This window comes from Xenopus laevis, chromosome 2L (assembly GCF_017654675.1).
Source record: "Xenopus laevis strain J_2021 chromosome 2L, Xenopus_laevis_v10.1, whole genome shotgun sequence".
In the NCBI taxonomy this organism is placed as follows: domain Eukaryota; kingdom Metazoa; phylum Chordata; class Amphibia; order Anura; family Pipidae; genus Xenopus; species Xenopus laevis.
The window spans coordinates 97,435,994-97,454,574 of record NC_054373.1 but is presented as its reverse complement, the minus strand read 5'-3'; the positions used below and the strand labels follow the sequence as shown (position 1 = coordinate 97,454,574).

Sequence of the window (18,581 nt, the reverse complement as noted above, 5' to 3'; positions counted from 1 at the left end):
TAGGACTGACGCATACCTCCCAACATTTTGGAAGTAAAAAGATTTTTTTCCGCATGTAGTGCAGCAATTTTTTGACCACACCGCGTTCTGTGGCCACACCCCCTAATTACCATGTTTGTTTTACAAAATTTGGCAGGTTATGAAAGTTTGAAAATATTTCTCCTTATCTAAACTGTGTTTTTGTGTCTCAAAATTGTTACAAAGTATCTTATTTGCACCTGTTAGGTGTTCTGGGCTCTCTGCTAAAAGCCAATTAAGTGAGAAACTTTGTTTCTTTTTCTGGCTGTTCAGTGCAGAGAAAAGAGGGACTTTCCAGTACAAATGAGGGACTGCGGGTTGAGCTGTCAAAAGAGGGACTGTCCCTCCGAAAAAGGGACAGTTGGGAGGTATGCTGACGCACGGACACTGCCTTGACGGGGCGCGTCAGCTTATGCATACTTTGTACAAACTTTGTAACTAAAAGTATCTCTTTTTTTTTTTTTTTTTTTACTAAAGTTACAGTTCAGTTGTGCAAAACTAAATATAGAGAGAGAGAGAGAGAGAGAGAGAGAGAGAGAATTCATAACCTTTTTGAATACAATATTATAATTAATTCCAAAACCTTCTAAAAATGTCTCGGGACCACAGGACCTAGAGTATTTAGATCACCAAAATATTCTCAGAAAAAGAATTGTCAAGGTTTTCTCCTATTGAAATCCCAATATTTTATCCCAATCAAAACCATTTCAATAAGTAGGTTACTTTCAATTTATGTTTCAATTTAGGTTAATACAGGCATAGACTACATTATATGCATTAGTGTACTGAGTTGGGAGCTGTCATACAGTCTGTAAGGGAACCAGGGGCCCCTGGTATATTTTAATTCTAAAGCAAGGACCAAGGAGGAAGCCTCACATTATTACATAGACAGAGTTAGCAAGGCAAGGCAGAAGGAAGAACAGGTATGGAAAAAAAGAAAAAGAAAAGCCAGGGCCTATTTTAATTCTCAGTCTGGACCTGAATATAATAATTTATGTCCCTGATAATTCATGATTAAAATCTTCAGAAAGTGTCTATTGAGTTCTAACAGCAACCAGACACGGTGAACTCGAGACTGGAAGGACACGTTCTTTGTGTGTGGAAGACACTGGGTAAAGATTGGGATAGATGTTAAAAATGATCCATGATGAAAGATACAAGAGGCTGGCAGATTTAATAGCAAATATCCTGGAATGTACCTGCATTAATATCAGTATTTAACTTGGGGAACAAAAGTAAGTTTTATAGCTATAGAATCATTATGATAGTGTCAGATAATGGCACACAGGACACTTACTGACAATTTCAATGAAAATCTATAGGAGGGTGTGAGGTGGATTTGGGTGCTTTGCTGCTGTATTTTTCTACATGTCATTAAACCGCCCTCAGATTTAAAAAAAGAAGCAGCATAAAGGAATCAACCATCTGATTTTTTTTTTCTTTTTGTCATTTACCGGCTGGAAGAGTTGCACTTCATAGCAGCTTAGAAGAACCTGCAACTAACCCACTGAGAATGACAAGACCACCAATCTGTTTCAGTCATCATTATACACAGGGACAAAAGGTCTTTGCCATTTGCAGCCTTCATTACACAGCATGGATAAGCACTGACTTCCCGCTTGATGGTTTTTCAGATATTTTTGCAGTATGGCTCTTGTCAGAAAGGATGAACATTTCCTTTAGATTAAGTAACTTTTGTCTTGGCCCACATTACAGCTTAATAAAAGTAATATGCAAGCCTTTTACAAGTGTAATAAAGCTACACAGACAGAATGTTTTTTGCGACGCATACTTATACATATTACATGTAAATGATATTATAATGTGATAATAAGGGTCTCACCAGATGGGGTGACATAAGGCCCTCTGCCTCTGAGTGTTGCTATATATCATTGCTGCATCAACACAGTGATGTAAAATAAGGGAAAACTTAAAGTCAGGGGATGTAAAATTGAGGTTTCGCTGTATATTATTTAACTTCTATATTTCCTTAGTTTACTGTGGAGGGCAAATAATCAGTGGCGTAACTACCGGGGGAGCAGGGGGTGCGATTGGGCCATGGCCCGCACCCCCTCAGGGCCCCCCGGCAGCTTGCGCCACTGTTCTAATGCCGCCGTTTCTGGCCGTACGGAGGGGGGCGGGGCCCGGCTGCACATCCCGCGCCAGGGCCCGCCCCCCTATAGTTACGTCGCTGCAAATAATTATAGTTTCCAGTTATGCTATACACTGTATAACTAGACATTTTCATGGGAACAAATCCACAACAAAATTGCATGTAGTACATGAATGACCTTTTTACATTAACTGAAAGACGCTGACATAGTTGTTGTCCTTTTGCAGCTGCCCATTGTGTTTCTGGAGGCAAGACCCCATCACCTTTTTCTCCCATTTATAGAGAGAAGTAGTGTGAAAAACCAAGTCTACCATGCTGGAAATTGGCCAAACCTAAGCTAAAGGTAAGCAAAAGGTAAAACAGCACAGTCTTTCCTGAAACATATTCCGTTCTAAGTTTTATTGGTACCTTTATATTTTTCTTTGTTTACAATACACAATATAACATGTTTATTTAGCTTGGAATAGCCTCTGCATTGGCACGGAATGTGACTGTATGCATGGCAATGCTGAGAAGCAATGGTATGTCACAAAAGAGTTGGCTATATAAGTGGCACAAACACATGTAAAGACGGCTCACGTTCACAAGTTTTAAAAAGTTACAAGACAGACACTACGTGCTTACATAATATGTATTAGACTAATTAAAAAGGATGGAACCAGTTTGCAGATTACATTTCATCTAACGTTGGGTGAAAGGAGCTATAAACTACTACTGTGGTCTAGCATAATAAAATAGGCAACTCCACACAATGACAATAACGGGTTCTTATGGAAAATGTCTTGGTCAGAAAACATCAAGCAATGCAGAATGAAGCACTTACTCACTGTGCCATCAGCTAAATGGGGTACAAGACAAAAACCTGAACAATGTAGTGTTTCCAGTCTTAATGAATTATAAGAAAACTATTCACTAGAGTTGCTTGGTGTCCCACAATAACTCAAACAGGCTTAATTCATTACACAGCATTAAAAGGTAAGTGGACCCACATCTGAATATAGATAACTGAACTAGAAGTGCTTCACAATATGTAGGACTTAAAGGCTGGTTTTCTTCTTAAAACAGCCATGGATTGGATGGTCCAACAAGAAATAAGAAGTCATTGGTAGAGCTGAGTCAGATTATACGAGGATGCAGTTAATGTATATGTAGAACCAGGCTCATCTGAGCATTATCCCGTTCAGTTCTTCAGTATGGAATCATACACTTGGTAAACGTAGTTACACACCTCTGGTGCACGGCACTTCAAAGAAAGCTGGAAGGAAATGGTTATAATAAAAATTAATACAATATTTCTGTTAATCGCTCATCTGAATAGAAGAGGCTAGAAAGCATGAATTTTGGAGTTTATTTTTTAACTGTAAAATCTTCATGAATGTTTGAAAATTAGAAAGGGTTCTGCAACAAGGTCTCTGCTTCAGAAGCAGAGTACATGTCTTCTTTGAGGCATCTAACTACACAGTTTTCTTTTAGATTCTCATGGTTGATTTAAAACAATTATATATTTCAAACTGCCACATCATGTACATATACATATCTGCCCTTGGCTGCAAAATGCTACAATATTCCTTCACTCTTTCCCCTTTGCCATCACATACAATTTTTTACTTCTTACAATATACACAATTTTCTTATTTTCTGGGGCTACAATGTGTTTCATTGACTAAACCGACTGTGAGGTTGGATTTTAGGACTTTTTTGTCTCTTAACTACTGTACTGTTGTACATTGTTGTACATTCAAGCGTTGTCTCAGCATACACAGCCATTCTTTGAATACAGGAATAAAACTAGGAAACAGAATGGCTCAGGACATGATCTCTCATAACTAGGGGCAACTGGTATCACAAATGAGGCACTGCAAAATAAAAATCCTTGAGATTATGTAATGCAAGTTGCAAAGCCTTCATCAGAGAATCAGCAACCAATCAGCAACTAGCATTTCTGTTTGAAATGCACTGATTGGATACCAGACCAGGTACAGATGTAGCACCTTTTTTTCAAATCGCCATTTCGACTCACTAAATACACAGAAATTTGGCCCTTAATGAACGGAGAGATGTTTGAGATGTTGATTAGCAATGGGACACTGTAATGCCAGCTCCGTTAGTTAAATATAGATATAACAAAGACAAACTGTATAGGTTGCTCCTCCTAATTCAACAGCGCTTTGTGACGCCTTACCGTATAATTAGGATTCCCAGGCTGGATCCTCAGCTCAGCTAGGATCCAAATACCATTGGTAAGTTTGAGGGATTGATACAGCATGTCCTGCCCTTCCACATTCCGCTTGGCAATGGTATACACATTGTTATTCTGAAGTTTGCTGGAAACTGTGTCTACTCAAATAATTAAACAAGAAATAGATCAGTCAGTCAATATGTACAATATCCGTTACACTGAAAAATTAAAAGACAGGAGTGCAAATGCACTGGCCCCAGGGGAGCTGAGAAATGGGAAAGAAGGGCACTATTTAGAGGCCCACACACACAATGTTATATGCAGGTATTGAGAAATCTGGGAGTGAACAGAAGGGGAGCCAAGTGGGTATTTTTTTAGAAGGTCCCTGGTCCTCTACTTATTATATTTTAAAATGTTACCTATTATGTGGCTGCGTCTTTTCATAGCTGTAGGCAAACTTCCCAATATATACTCAAAAATCTAGAATGGATATAATGTTTCCAATATAGGAAAGATGAGCTCCTCCATTCAGTAAGGGGAATGTACACAGTATAATGCATTTGCTAGATTTGCTTTCATGACTGGGTTGAACCGATCGGTGCAGTACAATTGCAATACTTGGCTAGGAGGAAGCAAAATGGATTGCTCAAGTATTACAGCTTACAATAGAATATAAATTGATCTCATATGTAAGAGAGCTTGTTAGAATAACCACTGATACACATTTCTACAGTGCAACAATAAGCCCAAAAAGTGTACATTTGTAGATCAAATGTTACAGTTAAACAGCTCACCAAAATAGCACATTTCCCTTTCTGGTTTTACTACATTCCCATCTGGGCACAAATACTAAAGCAATAAGAATTAAAATCTAATGGCAATGCTGTGGGCTACATTTTAGCAAGAGGATTATTTAGTGAAGCAAAATACTAAATTGCAGCTAGCGTAGGATGTCCTTTCCCTTTAAGAGGTAACATTTTCCCATATCCAATCTTCCACATGGCTGAGCTAGTGAGTGCCATGGGCAGATAAAGCTACAGATGCACAGCAGATGCCTGCACATATCCAGACTCCAGTTATAGTCAGGACAGCATTTCCAAGGAGATACTAGCAGGCCGTGTCATTCCCCCTGCCACAGGCACACAGATGTTACTGACAGCTACAGGATCACAGCACTGATTTATAACACGCAGCACTGAATAGGCTGAATGCAGCAAGACTTGATTTGCTTCTTCTGCTGGAAAGCGGCAGCGCACATTGTGCCTTGTTGAGCTTTCAAATGCTCCAGCTGCTCCAGCAGAATTCAGTGGTATTCCCCAGGCATCTATGGGTTAACACAATGTTATTCCTGCAGATGGTCACATGACCCGGTGCTATTTTTAGCAAGCATCACTCTCAATGCTAAGCGGCTGAACTGAAATCCACTGCACTGCTTTCCAAAATGTTATCCCTATCTCTGTGCAGGAGAGCACGGGTGGTGTGGGCATATATGTGACTGAGATAAACGCAAGAGATAAATGGAACGATTGGTTCACTTCATTGGTTTTTGGGTATTCGAAACCTGTACTTCTTTCTCGGACACTCCCCAGGGGCACAAATGAAGGTGGGGATCGTCTCTTAGCACCCTGTGCCACTTACACTTCAACCATGACACAGCTGTGGGTCACTACACAAAGGTCATGCAAGGCTTTGAGTTAAACGGATTCAGGTAACGCAATCAGGCAGAAGCAGTCACACGTGACGTGTTTAAAGTGGTCTGCCACTTACCTATTTTTAGGTAATAAAATGTATTTCAGGTAGAGTTTGAATGATAATAGTAATTACAAGCTCAGTCTCCTGGTATCTGCCTACAGGAGGTAGAGGACCCTGTTGCCTCCATGTCAGCAAGACTGACAGCTATAATAAAATAATACAATTTAATACACCCATAAGACCATAGGTATGGGACCGGTTATTCTGCTAGGGACCTGGGATTTTCCGGATAATGGATCTTTCCGTAATTTGAATCTTTGCACCTTAAGTCTAAAAAAAAAATCATGTAAACATTAAATATACCCAATAGGCTGTTTTTGCTTCTAATAAGGATTAATTATATCTTAGTTTGGATCAAGTTTTGGATCAATTACAGAGAAAATGGAAATTATTTTTAAAAATATAGACTATTTAGATAAAATGGAGTCTATGGGAGACATGGTTTCCGTAATTTGGACCTTTCTGGATAACTGGCTTTTCGGATAACTGATCCCATACATGTACTAGGTATTTAAATATACTGACCAAGTATCACAAAGCTGGCTCTGCTACCTACCACTGGGGTATTGAATCTGATTCCCACCCAACCCATATGATCTGTATGGTTTCCCCATGTCTGCATGGGGTTTCTCTCACAGTCCAAAAACATACAGTTATAATAGTGTTCATGTGTGTTTGAGGTAAGGAAATTAGACTCATTGGGACAGGGCATTATATGCATGAATAAGCATTCTCTGCAAAATGCCACACAATAGGATTATCCTATATCAATAAAGCATGATCATTTCTTATGATGCATGCCTGGCTCACCTTTCATACCCCTATCTCCTTTTCTTGCTTTTTAACCTTCTTCTCCCTTTGTTATGATTTTTTATAAATAATATTTAATTGTTTTATTACTGACCAATATCAACACAGTTTATTTATTTATTTAAAAATGAATTAATGTTTTTATGATTTGTACTAGCAAATCATAAACAAACTTCTAATAAATCAAAGCAAAATAGAGCAGGCCAGTAATGATCACTTCTCTCTTTCAACTTGTATTATTATTCTACTGAACTGGCTCATGCTATTTACAAACAAAACAAAAAATTTTTTTTAACATCGGTAAACCCTGTGACTGAGGTCTCGGCAGAATTCTCTTCTTGGTTTGAGACAGACCTAGACAATAGAAGATCCTGCTATGAAACAGCCCCTTGAAGGCAGCTGCTAAATAGTCTTCACAGTGAACAGCGTTAAGCACAGCAGCCCATGGACACTCCACCTTCAGCTCTCTATTGTTCCCCTGTGAATACGTTGGTGAGGTCAGAGGGATGAACACTGATGAAGCATGAAACATATAGGAGAATGAAGCACTGCACACAACCCTGCCCACTCACTTAGTCTGATCAAAGCAATCCAAGAGGTGCACACGTCATAGCTGCAAAATCTACTTCCTCTATAGCTAGAACTCAAGGTGACCCCGATCATGAAGGTTTATTTGGCCCCTAAATATTTTAGTTTGACCCATTGTTAGGCTGGTCTGTGTATAGCAAAGCAGCCAAGGATCTCTGCCAGTGCAAATCTAGGACGTTCAAGTCTTCATTGATTAAGGACATAAATAAATCAGCTTATGTAAATAGGATAACTTGGCAAGAGTCCTACCAGTATTTAGTACCGCTGAAATCTCTCTCCATAAAAGGGCAGGAATCACCCAAAATTCATCAAAAAAAGTGCTTGTTCTCCTAAACCATTTTAGCAGTAAGCCAAGATCCTGGTGTATTGGATTTTCCTCTTACCTGCATTCAAATGGCAATCTTTGATCTGAAACTGTAGCTCATTCTCATTTGGGATGTCCTTCCATGTGGCCAGGAAGACTTGACGTTCTGTGAGACAGACAACACATAAACATGTATTAAACCAAGAAAATGCCTATGCTATAGGAAAATACCTACTAGAACATACCATGTGGGTGGGAGAATCCAGGAATCTTTTTTAAACAGGATGTGTTTAAAAAGTCGCTTTGTTTCCATTTTGTTACACTTGATAAAGGGCGTTTGAAGCCCGAAACATGTAGTGTTTTGTAGCTGCTAATAAATTACATTGTAGCAGATATTCTGCCTTGGATTGCTCTCCTTATTCTACTGGCTACGTTTATATTGAAGACTTGCGGTGAAGTCTTAGAGGAAAGTAGCATCATTGCATTTAAAATTTGGCAGTGCGCTGAAGTAATCTATTATAGTGATCTGATTAGAGCTGGAGGTTTGAATAAGATTTGTCTCTGCATATTAAGGGGATCTATTTACAAAAGGTCAGTATGAAATAATGCATAGGTTATCGCCTAAACAGGAGGTAATATATCCAGCTACTATATATATATATATATATATATATATATATATATATATATATATATATATATATATATATATATATATATATATATATATATATATATATATATATATATATATATATATATATATATATATATTCCACTTTTAACAAAAAAGACAACAGGGCTATGTCTTTAATTTCCTAGGAACAGCGGAGTACTGGGGTGTTTCCTGAACAAAGATTTTTAGTGAAGAAATATTCAGTTGTATGAAATTAAACCAAATGTGAAGAACTGGCTGTGCAAAATTTTTTAATAAATTTGTAATTTTGCTAATTTGAATGCATGTAACTGCTAAATACGGATTACTGGCAACTCTCAAATAGGTATGCACCGAATTAAGGATTTAGTTCAGGATTCTGCCTTTTTCAGCAGGATTCGGCCAAATCCTTCTGCCAGGCCGAACCAAATACAAACCATAATTTGCATGTGCAAATTAGGGACAGAGAGGGAAATCGCGTGACCTTTTGTCACAAAACAAGATGTAAAAAATGTTTTCCCCTTCCCACCCCTAATTTGCATATGCATATTAGGATTCGGTTTGGTATTCGGCCAAATCTTTCGCAAAGGATTCAGGGTTTCGGCCGAATCCAAAATAATGGATGCCTACTCTCAAAAGATCTGAAAACAAAGTTTTGTTCAGTATCATGGTTTTGGGGAAGGCTACAAAAAGCTATCTCAGAGGTTTAAACTGACAGTTTTAACTGTAAGGAATGCAATCAGGAAATGGAAGGCCACAGGCACAGTTGCTGTAAAACCCAGGTCTGGCAGGCCAAGAAAAATACAGGAGCGGCATATGGGGAGGATTGTGAGAATGGTTACAGACAACCCAAAGATCACCTCCAAAGACCTGCAAGAACATCTTGCTGCAGATGGTGTATCTGTACATCGTTCTACAATTCAGTGCAATTTGCACAAAGAACATTTGTATGGCAGGGTGATGAGAAAGAAGCCCTTTCTGCACTTACGCCACAAACAGAGTCACTTGCTTTATGCAAAAGCTCATTTAGACAAGCCACAGTCATTTTGGAACAAACTACTTTGGACTGATGAGACAAAAATTTAGCTATCTGGTCATAACAAAAAGCACTTTGCATGGCGGAAGAAAAACACCGCATTCCAAGAAAAACACCTGCAACCTACTGTCAAATTTGGTGGAGTTTCCATCATGCTGCGGGGCTGTGGGGCTAGTTCAGGGACTGGGGCCCTTGTTAAAGTCGAGGGTTGGATGAATTCAACCCAATATCAAAAAATTCTTCAAGCATCAGTCACAAAGTTGATATTACGCAGGGGTTGGATATTACAACAATACAATGACCCTAAACACACTTCGAAATCTTGAATATCATGGAAAATCTATGGGATGATTTGAAGCAGGCTGTCCATGCTCGGCAGCCATCAAATTGAACTAAACCGGAGAGATTTTGTATGGATGAATGGTCAAAAATACCGCCATCCAGAATCCAGACACTCATCAAAGGCTATAGGAGGCATCTAGAGGCACATTTGCAAAAGGAGGCTCAACTAAGTATTGATGTAATATCTCTGTTGGGGTGCCCACATTTATGCACCTGTCTAATTTTGTTATGATACATATTGCATATTTTCTGTTAATCTAATAAACTTGATGTCACTGCTGAAATACTACTGTTTCCATAAGGCAAGTTATATATTAAAATGATGTTGCTACTTTGAAAGCTCAGCCAATGATAAACAAAATTCCAAAGAATCAAGAGGGGTTCCCAAACTATTTCATATGACTGTATTATATATATATATATATATATATATATATATATATATATATATATATATATATATATAAATAGTATAAAATACATGTTTGGGAATATTCTCATTACAACAATTGCTATGAAAGGGTTTATCTAAAACTGGGCTTGCACAACACAGGTCAGAATGCACCGATACAATGGTGATAATAAAAAAAGCTCATCATACATTTTGCTATACCTGAAAAAAGAAAAACGGACGAAGTGCATTTAATAATTTATCGCACATTTTAGCCACCTTTAATTAACACAACCCTAAATACATTTGTATCAAGCCCTATATGATGACTATGCATCTGCAGATTAACATGTAGTGCATATAGGCTGAGCTTTTGGAAGTCTTGAGGTACCTACTGAATATCCTGGAAAGATCTACTGTTTCATTAACTGCCCTGTTGTATTTTTTTTTTATATTATACAATATTTTAAAGGAGGATATACTCTTAGGGCCCCATATAAGGTGGCCTAATGAGTGGATATTTCCAAGAAATGCCGCATCAATGAGCCAACGTGGTCCTTGCCTCTACAGAATTCCTCTTGCCTCTGTTGGCAGCTTTTATTGCCCCCTGTATGGCTACCTTTAGGAGTAACAGAAAGAGCTTATAAAATATGCTCCTTTGAGGGATTTCCACTTTCCTTTCCAGTGCAACAGAGAATAATGGATTCAGTTAATTGTGCTTCTCTTTCTGTCTCCCTTTATTATATCCAGCAGAATGAACAGGTGGGAGATCAAAGGAGTTCTTACATGGTGGAAGTACACATGTAGCACACAAGTTTGTTTAAAGGCACCTGCCTCAGGTAGCAGCACCCCTTAGGTTAACAGGGGCAATAAAAAGACGCTCCTGGTATTAAGAGTTGAAATTCCATTTTTTAAATTTTTTTGTTCTTCTAGTGCAGTAAGTGAAATTGCAGCATTGCAAAGGCCAACTCAGTATGGCCAAATGCGAAGAACCACCCCTTTTTAAAGGACCAGTTACAACATAAAATATGCCTTGCACCTAGAAATAAGCCATTTCTCATCAACAAATGTGCTATTCTAAACGAGAAAGGTTTTTGCTCTATAGTTCTGTATTGGGCATTTGGCTTTGGTTTGTGCAAGAATTAAAACCACTGTATTCCACACAGCTTATCTACTATCACTATTAATTACTATACTAATAACTCATCCCAGAAAGATTAAACATTATGTTTACTCTAGATTAGTCAATCTTTTGGTTCTAGATAATGGGTTTAAGGTGCAACCGGTCTGGCAAAAAAAGTACAACTAGCCAGAAGGTAGTATTTATTGTTCACAGGGCAGGGGATTACCAGATTTTGGTGCAGTTTATTACATTCCTGTGTCTGTAAAGCGGTTAGAGACTATGAATAACATGCTTTTCATATGCATATAACAGGATTTTGACACTCACTAAGCGATGCAAGAGTTTCTGTTTAGGGATGGGCGAATTTTACCCGTTTCGCTTTGCCAAAATTTCGCCGCCGGTTAAATGACGCCGATGCCCATTAAAGTCTATGGGCGTCAAAGAATTTTTGACGCATCTTTTTATTTTGACGCACAAAGCCATACAAGTCTATGGGCGTCATTTATTCGGCGAAACAATTCGCCCATCCCTATTTCTGTTGTCATAATTCATGCACTGGCATTGTTTGGCTGGGAATATAATATAATACAATTACTACTCTTACATCACTCTTACAGAATATTTTTACAGCTTTTTCTAGCAGCTGAACTTTAAGATGTCCTTCAGCACAGGATGAAGCCTAATAAATCCTGGCTATAATCTCTAAGCACTGCTGCCAATGTCTCTGCATAACCAATGTCTGCCTTCAATACCTTTTTATAGCTCCCCTGTTGGGTTTTTAACTCCAAGCAAGCCATCAGTAGAGAAGGTAGATCGGCTAGCGACGAGCTAACAGAATCATTATAATTGAGAGGAATCTACCATGCTCCATTACCACATGCTGTACAATGTAATAGAAATGGATGCTATAGCAAACAACCCATGGTAAATTGTCAATATAGCAATTTTATTTGCATCCTACAGAAGAATTTAAATGCCCCCTCCAAACCTTACATGTTGGATTATTTAGGTTACATTGTGCCATATCTTTCCTTACCCATTTTGCCATCTTCCACAAACAGTACATGTAGAGGGATAAGGCAACTGAAGTAGAACACGTCAATGTTATTTTTCACGGCCACCTAGAATACACAGAAGAGTAGTGTGAAACGTAAGAATTATGGCAGGTTCACAGCAATCCCGTAGCTAATATAAAGGTTTCACAGCCATTAACACTTTCTAAGCAGTTTCTCAGCTTTCAGCTCCTCGGCCACCAACAACTGTACATCTACACAGTTCTATAAATCAGTGAATGTCTTTTTGAGTACATGATCTGAGTAACAGAACTTGGACAATGATCTGATCTGTTGTGCTCCTTCTGGCTATTTTTTTTGCAATGCCTGATGTAAACCAAACACATTAAATATTAACATTTTGTGCTAAAATCCATCAGTGTATTCTTTATAGAGTTTCCAATTTGACTCACCATCGATTTGCACTATAATATGGCGTTAGCCCAATCAATATAGACATTACATAATCGTGTGACTCTTACATACATAGGATAAGAAATGTCCTGGAGCTTGCTTGATTTAGCATTTACTTTGAATGCACTACTTCATCTAAACTATACTTAGAAATCAGGTTTTGATGTGATTTTCCTGTTCCCCAGAGTACTCATAAATAAACAAAACCCTGGCTGTCAGTTTAGACCCAAGAGACAGATTACTGCCTCAGTATTGCCTTATTCAAGTCAATTTTCTAGCTCCATGTAATTGAATTATAGTACATCAAGTGGCAACTTCAATGACACAAATCTTATATAGTGAGCAATATGAAAGCCAGCTATGGGTCTGTTTTATCCCCCACCCATTTATGGTTCTACTACAAAAGTATGAACATGAAACATGAATGATGTTCATGTAAAAAATGCCATCTTCTTTATAGCAACACCTTCTTTTTGATGCTTCTTTATTTGGGCTAGTTTCGCACAAGTGGTAAAGGTCAAGGGGTTGGTGTTGTATACCTGCTAATTAAATTAAAAGATACAAAATTACAAATCTAGAAAAAATAATTAGCTGCAGAACTAGATTATACACCAGACTCCCACCTAGGGGTCCCAGACACACCAGTTCTGTGGGTCTCACATTTTTGGCTTTACGTTAGTGGATAATGGTCAGTGCAATAGCCCAGAAATTTTGTATGCAAAACAATGAATAAGCTCTGTTTCTTTTCTTTTCTTGCTTTTTAAAGCATAATTAGCCAAAAAGAGCAATGTGTTTATATTCTAATCTGACAGAGAGACACTAGACTTTCAACATACATACAATAAAACGTAGATTTAACAACTGAATACAAACTAGGTTGCAAAATCATATCCTTTCCATTCAGATGAAGTACCAAACAAATACAAATGCTATAAAGCCATACCTAAAGAAAAGTATAAATGCTGAAATGCCTGGCATTAGATCATAGATTATTTTGGTAATAAATGGTAATCATCAGCCCCTATGAATTAACTTCATGACAATAACAACTGCTGCAATTTAAAAAAAGAGATTACATTAAAAAGGAGATGTATTACCTGAAGGTTGTTAAGGGGCTCCATTTTCATAACAGGCCCAAGGGTATTAAGAGGAAGAGAAATCTCAATACTTTGGTTGGGCATGAGGGGAGTATGAATGGCCAGAGGGGCACTGGGAATGACACCAAAGCTAAGGAAAAAACAGAAAAAGATTAGATATTTCTGCAAATTCAACTATCATTCCTTAAATCAACAATTGCACTGAGAATCCAGTGTGGCTCACTGCATGAAACAGCTCAAAATCAGCAGTATACAAAGCAACAGTGGGTTTATGTGGTAAAGCACATGACAAAAGTGCCTACACTGTAAAAATGCAAATCAGCCAATTAGACGGCATAATGTGAGTTTAATAATCCAATTGTCCAGTGTCCACACATGAACCAACCTTCAGTTGACATTACGTAAAGAAAATGAATCAATCATAACATCTTTTAAGATAGGCATACAAAGGAGCGGTCTGGTCTCAAGTAAACACAATAGGTAAATGTTTGTCAGTTCTCTTTCCCACAATGCAATACAGCTTGTGTTGGCCAAAAGTTGCTGCTAGTTTGCATGTATTTAAATGCCCTTTCCTAACTGTGCAGCTTTGTGTCACATATTGGTGCTTTATAAATACTTCAGAATAATATAAAAACTGGCTCACAGAGATCCACTGAACAGTTTTTATGCTGATTTGTTAATTATATATGAAAACAGGTATTCATCAAAAAGTCCAGTTATTTAACTTTGCAAACCATACCAAATGTGTGCCTATTAATGAGAAATAGGCCATGGTATATGCAAGCTTTGTATTCATTTCAAAGCAACTTAGGGGCAGATTTATCTGTGGTGAACACTTATTTCAGACTCTGTCCCTGACGGATATTCTATGACAAAAAAGAACCTCTCTCCTGTATCACAGAAAGTAGTTTAGAGGATGAATATTCTATGGGAAGGAGCAGTATTGAGAAATCATTTTAGAGGCTGAATAACAAGTAGTAAGAATGGTCAGTTAACAGTGAATGCATTTCTCAAACTCTTGTCTTTTTCTAACAATAATATTAACGTAATATTATAAAATCTGAAAATGCTCCTGTTTTATTTGCAGTGCTGCAACAGTGCTGGTATTTTATTGAATAATTACAGCTGATCCACATAAAATCAAGAATTGTACATATGGAAACAATGAGTCCAGAGAGATATAAGTAATTAAAAAATTACCACAATTTTGAAAAACCCAGTGGGTTGATCTGAAGCAAGTGGCTTATGAAGAAGCTGACTCTTTTGGGTAAATGTGATATGGCACCAAATACTGTAAGCCACACAGGGACAGGACTAGGACTAGATGATAAACAATCTCTGGGAAGCATGCATAAACATGTTAGCACTATTAAGCACAGCGAAAAAATGTGTCTTACCTGTTCTTATTAAACTGTATTGCAAAGTCAGTCATGTGCTGCAGAGCTTTGTTGGTGAAAGTCATATCCATGTAGATATGTGATTGTCTGTGGGAGAATGTACCAGAGATTTCCAAGCCTTTGGCTTTTACAGCTGGTAACCAGACCTGTGAGAAATATCCCAGGGTTCCATGAGTTGCAAGAAGTGTTATGTAAATCACAAGTACAAAAGAAAATAAATACTTACTATTGCGAAGTTGTTTGAGACTCAAGATATTTTAAGACACTTAAAAAAAACAAATTGCTTTTAAATGAGTGTAAGCCTGTGAATTTGCAGCTATACAATACAACCTGCTTTTATGTACTTATGTACTAGCGCATCTGAAGATTCCCAGTGCTTTTTAGCTTAAGTAGTAAAATACTTTTATTAGATTAGAGCTTAAAGGACAAGTAATGGCATAAAGTAAAAAATGATGCATTTACTTTAAAAGGTTATAGTCGTTTGTGAAGCACCTGCACATGAAATATTTCTTGGCAGTAATGGTTCTGTTTCATAATGAAAAGGGTATATAGGGAACCATGATTTACAGCTGGCTGATGTTGCTTATCTTCATGTAAAAACCAAAACCATTGAACAGCTACACAAATACGTGTATATATATATATATATATATATATATATATATATATATATATATATATATATATATATATATATATATATATATATATATATATATATATATACATATACATATATACATACATACATATTTTTCTAGTTTTACTGACTGTAGCAGTAGAGTATATCTTAAAGCATAGAACACTATAGCGTGCTAGTATGTTTAGTAGTGGTGTCTCACAAGAGATAAAACTGAACTTGCTAAATACAGCCCTTTCACCACTACTATTCTATTCTGGTCCAACAGCTAAGACTCAAGCAAAGAATAAGAAGGAACAAAAGTAAATATGTGTGCGATCAATAGGGGTAGTTTGGTAATTGCTATTCCAGACAATAAATGCTGGCCAGTTAAACGTTCTACAGAAATAAGTGTATTTAACAACATACAGCTTTTGGGGCTACATATCCTCCAGGTGCCATCCCAATACCAGAAGAGAGTTCAAACAAGTCATTTAGCCCACTGCTAACCACCGCTGGTGTAGGGGATGGAGCGAATGTTGCCGGGACTGAGGAGGGAATGAAGGTTTGCCCAACCTGTGACACAACAAAATAGCAAAATAAGTTTATCATTTAGGCTGTTTAGTGTACATTGTAGCTTTCTCATATAGTGCAGTTACTTACAAATACACAACGTGAACATTTTTGGATTAAAAGGTTATTATATACCTTTCCATTCCTCCACTTTTTACCTGCAACCAATTACCTAACAGAACAGATAACTTTCATTTAGCAACACGGTTATATGAATAGCAATACTGTGTAGGAAACACTTTAACTAACCATTGTCCCCCTTGCACAGCCATTTTAGGGGATTGCTGAGGAGATCATGATCAGTAGAATGCTATACTGAAATTTTCTGTAATCTGCTGGATTCTATACCCCCCCCCCCGTAATTTAAGGGCAAATCTTTAATCCTTATTACTCAAATAGCTTTTCTGTGCGTCTAGTTCTAGTGCTTATTTGTCTATATTTCTAGTCTCAGGTTATCTACATATCTACCTTTAATGTAACTTTAATTATGTAATAGAATGTTCAATTCTAGGAAACTTTTCAATTGGTCTTCATTATTCATTTTTTTATAGTTTTTAAATTTTTTGCCTTTTTGTTCTGACAAATTCGGGTCACTGACCCAATCTAGAAACAAAAGCTCTGTAAGGCTACAAATGTTTTGGTTATTGCTATTTTTATAACTCATCTTTCTATTCAGACCTCAACTGTTTATATTCCAGTCTCTTATTTAAATCATTGCATGGCTTCTGAACATAAAAATTGTATCTAAAAGGAACATGGTGCCATAAATACTGTTTGACAATGCATTTTAAATGTGCTTACCGCTGGACTTCCACCAATACCGCCACCAAGGTCACTTCCCAGCTACGAGTAAAACACAAACAGGATAAATCAGCACAAATAAATTCTAAATAACAGCAATTCTTATTACAGTTTGGGATCCTGTACCTAAATCCATTAGAAGAAGCATATGTAATCTTTTCTTGTATTACTTTAGCACAAAAATAGCTTTTTATGTGAATTTTAAAGGGGACCTGTCATCCGATTCCAATTCCTATTTTATCACTTTAGTTAACCAAAATTAACTTTAATTAGACTAAATAAATTATTTGAATATTGTTTCCTCTGGTTTGGGAATTCATAATTATAGCAAGCAGGCAGGAGCCATTATTAAGGCAAGTCATGTGTCCTCTCACAATCTTGTTTGTGCACCAGAAAGGGGGACCTGGTGCCCATCCTCATGTACTGGCTACACAATTAAATAGTGAGGAGGGAAGGGAAAATGAGGAGTGCAGTGATATCTAGTAAGTGCTGAATGGAAAGTGAAAGTCACTGCCCTGCCTCGATGCCTAAGGAGGAGGGGCAGGCACGATTTGATTGACAGCCGATATTTTTAAATTTATTTACAACAGCTATGAATGCTTTAATTAAAAAAAATATTGGATTTCTTGTTTAATTGAAAAGGACTTTTATTATACAATTTTTTTATAGTTCTGGGTAACAGGTCCGCTTTAAGGAAAACCTGTGTGCAGAGCAGTCTGAATACAAAATTGTCTGTGCAGTCAACAAAATTTTGTATAAGCTGGTGTCACATACACTGCTTAAAGAGAAGGTTACTCAGCAGTTATGAAAACAGGACCTTGGAAAGTAGTGAAAGCACAGCTTCTGAATTAAGGATTGGCATTTCTTGGGCATTATTCAACACAAAAGCAGAGAGATAAATAAAAAAAAAATTGATTAGCTCCATACTGAGGCCACCAACAGCTTTCATAAAAGATATATTTCATGAAAAAGGCATGGTTTAGACTTATTGTTTGTACAACAATAGTTACTAAAATATCTGATGAATAATCAAATACCCTTCTCTTTACTTCTCTCCAATTTCAAACTATATATCTGACATTTTGTCAGGTGAGCATTCAGTCTAAATAATCTGCATAATACTTGCAAAAGAATGAAGAGGGAAAGTGCATATCTGGTTATAAGTGGCGCAATATTTAAAAGAAGAATTTATGGTCTCTGTATTATTTGTTCTATTACAATCTGCTTAGATAAGCATTAATGTCTTTAAAAGGACGTTGATCCAGGTGTCTTGTCTACTCCTCTTATTCAGTGATGACGCCTTTGTATGTTGTATCC

At 37.2% G+C, this 18,581-nt stretch overlaps 1 protein-coding gene across 4 annotated transcripts in view; it reads right to left on the bottom strand.

The window, feature by feature from the left end:
- Positions 1-2,501: 2,501 nt before the first annotated feature.
- ap2b1.L (adaptor related protein complex 2 subunit beta 1 L homeolog) overlaps positions 2,502-18,581 on the bottom strand; it is a 58,806-nt gene continuing 42,726 nt past the window's right edge. For 2 of the 4 annotated variants that reach the window (XM_041580873.1, XM_018244820.2), the window contains 8 exons: positions 17,265-17,306; positions 16,320-16,466; positions 15,272-15,417; positions 13,875-14,004; positions 12,348-12,432; positions 7,844-7,930; positions 4,314-4,471; positions 2,516-3,386 (listed from right to left, as the gene is read on the bottom strand). In XM_041580873.1, the coding sequence (XP_041436807.1) occupies positions 3,312-3,386; positions 4,314-4,471; positions 7,844-7,930; positions 12,348-12,432; positions 13,875-14,004; positions 15,272-15,417; positions 16,320-16,466; positions 17,265-17,306 (870 nt within the window). In that variant the 3' untranslated portion in view covers positions 2,516-3,311. 4 annotated transcript variants of the gene reach the window in all.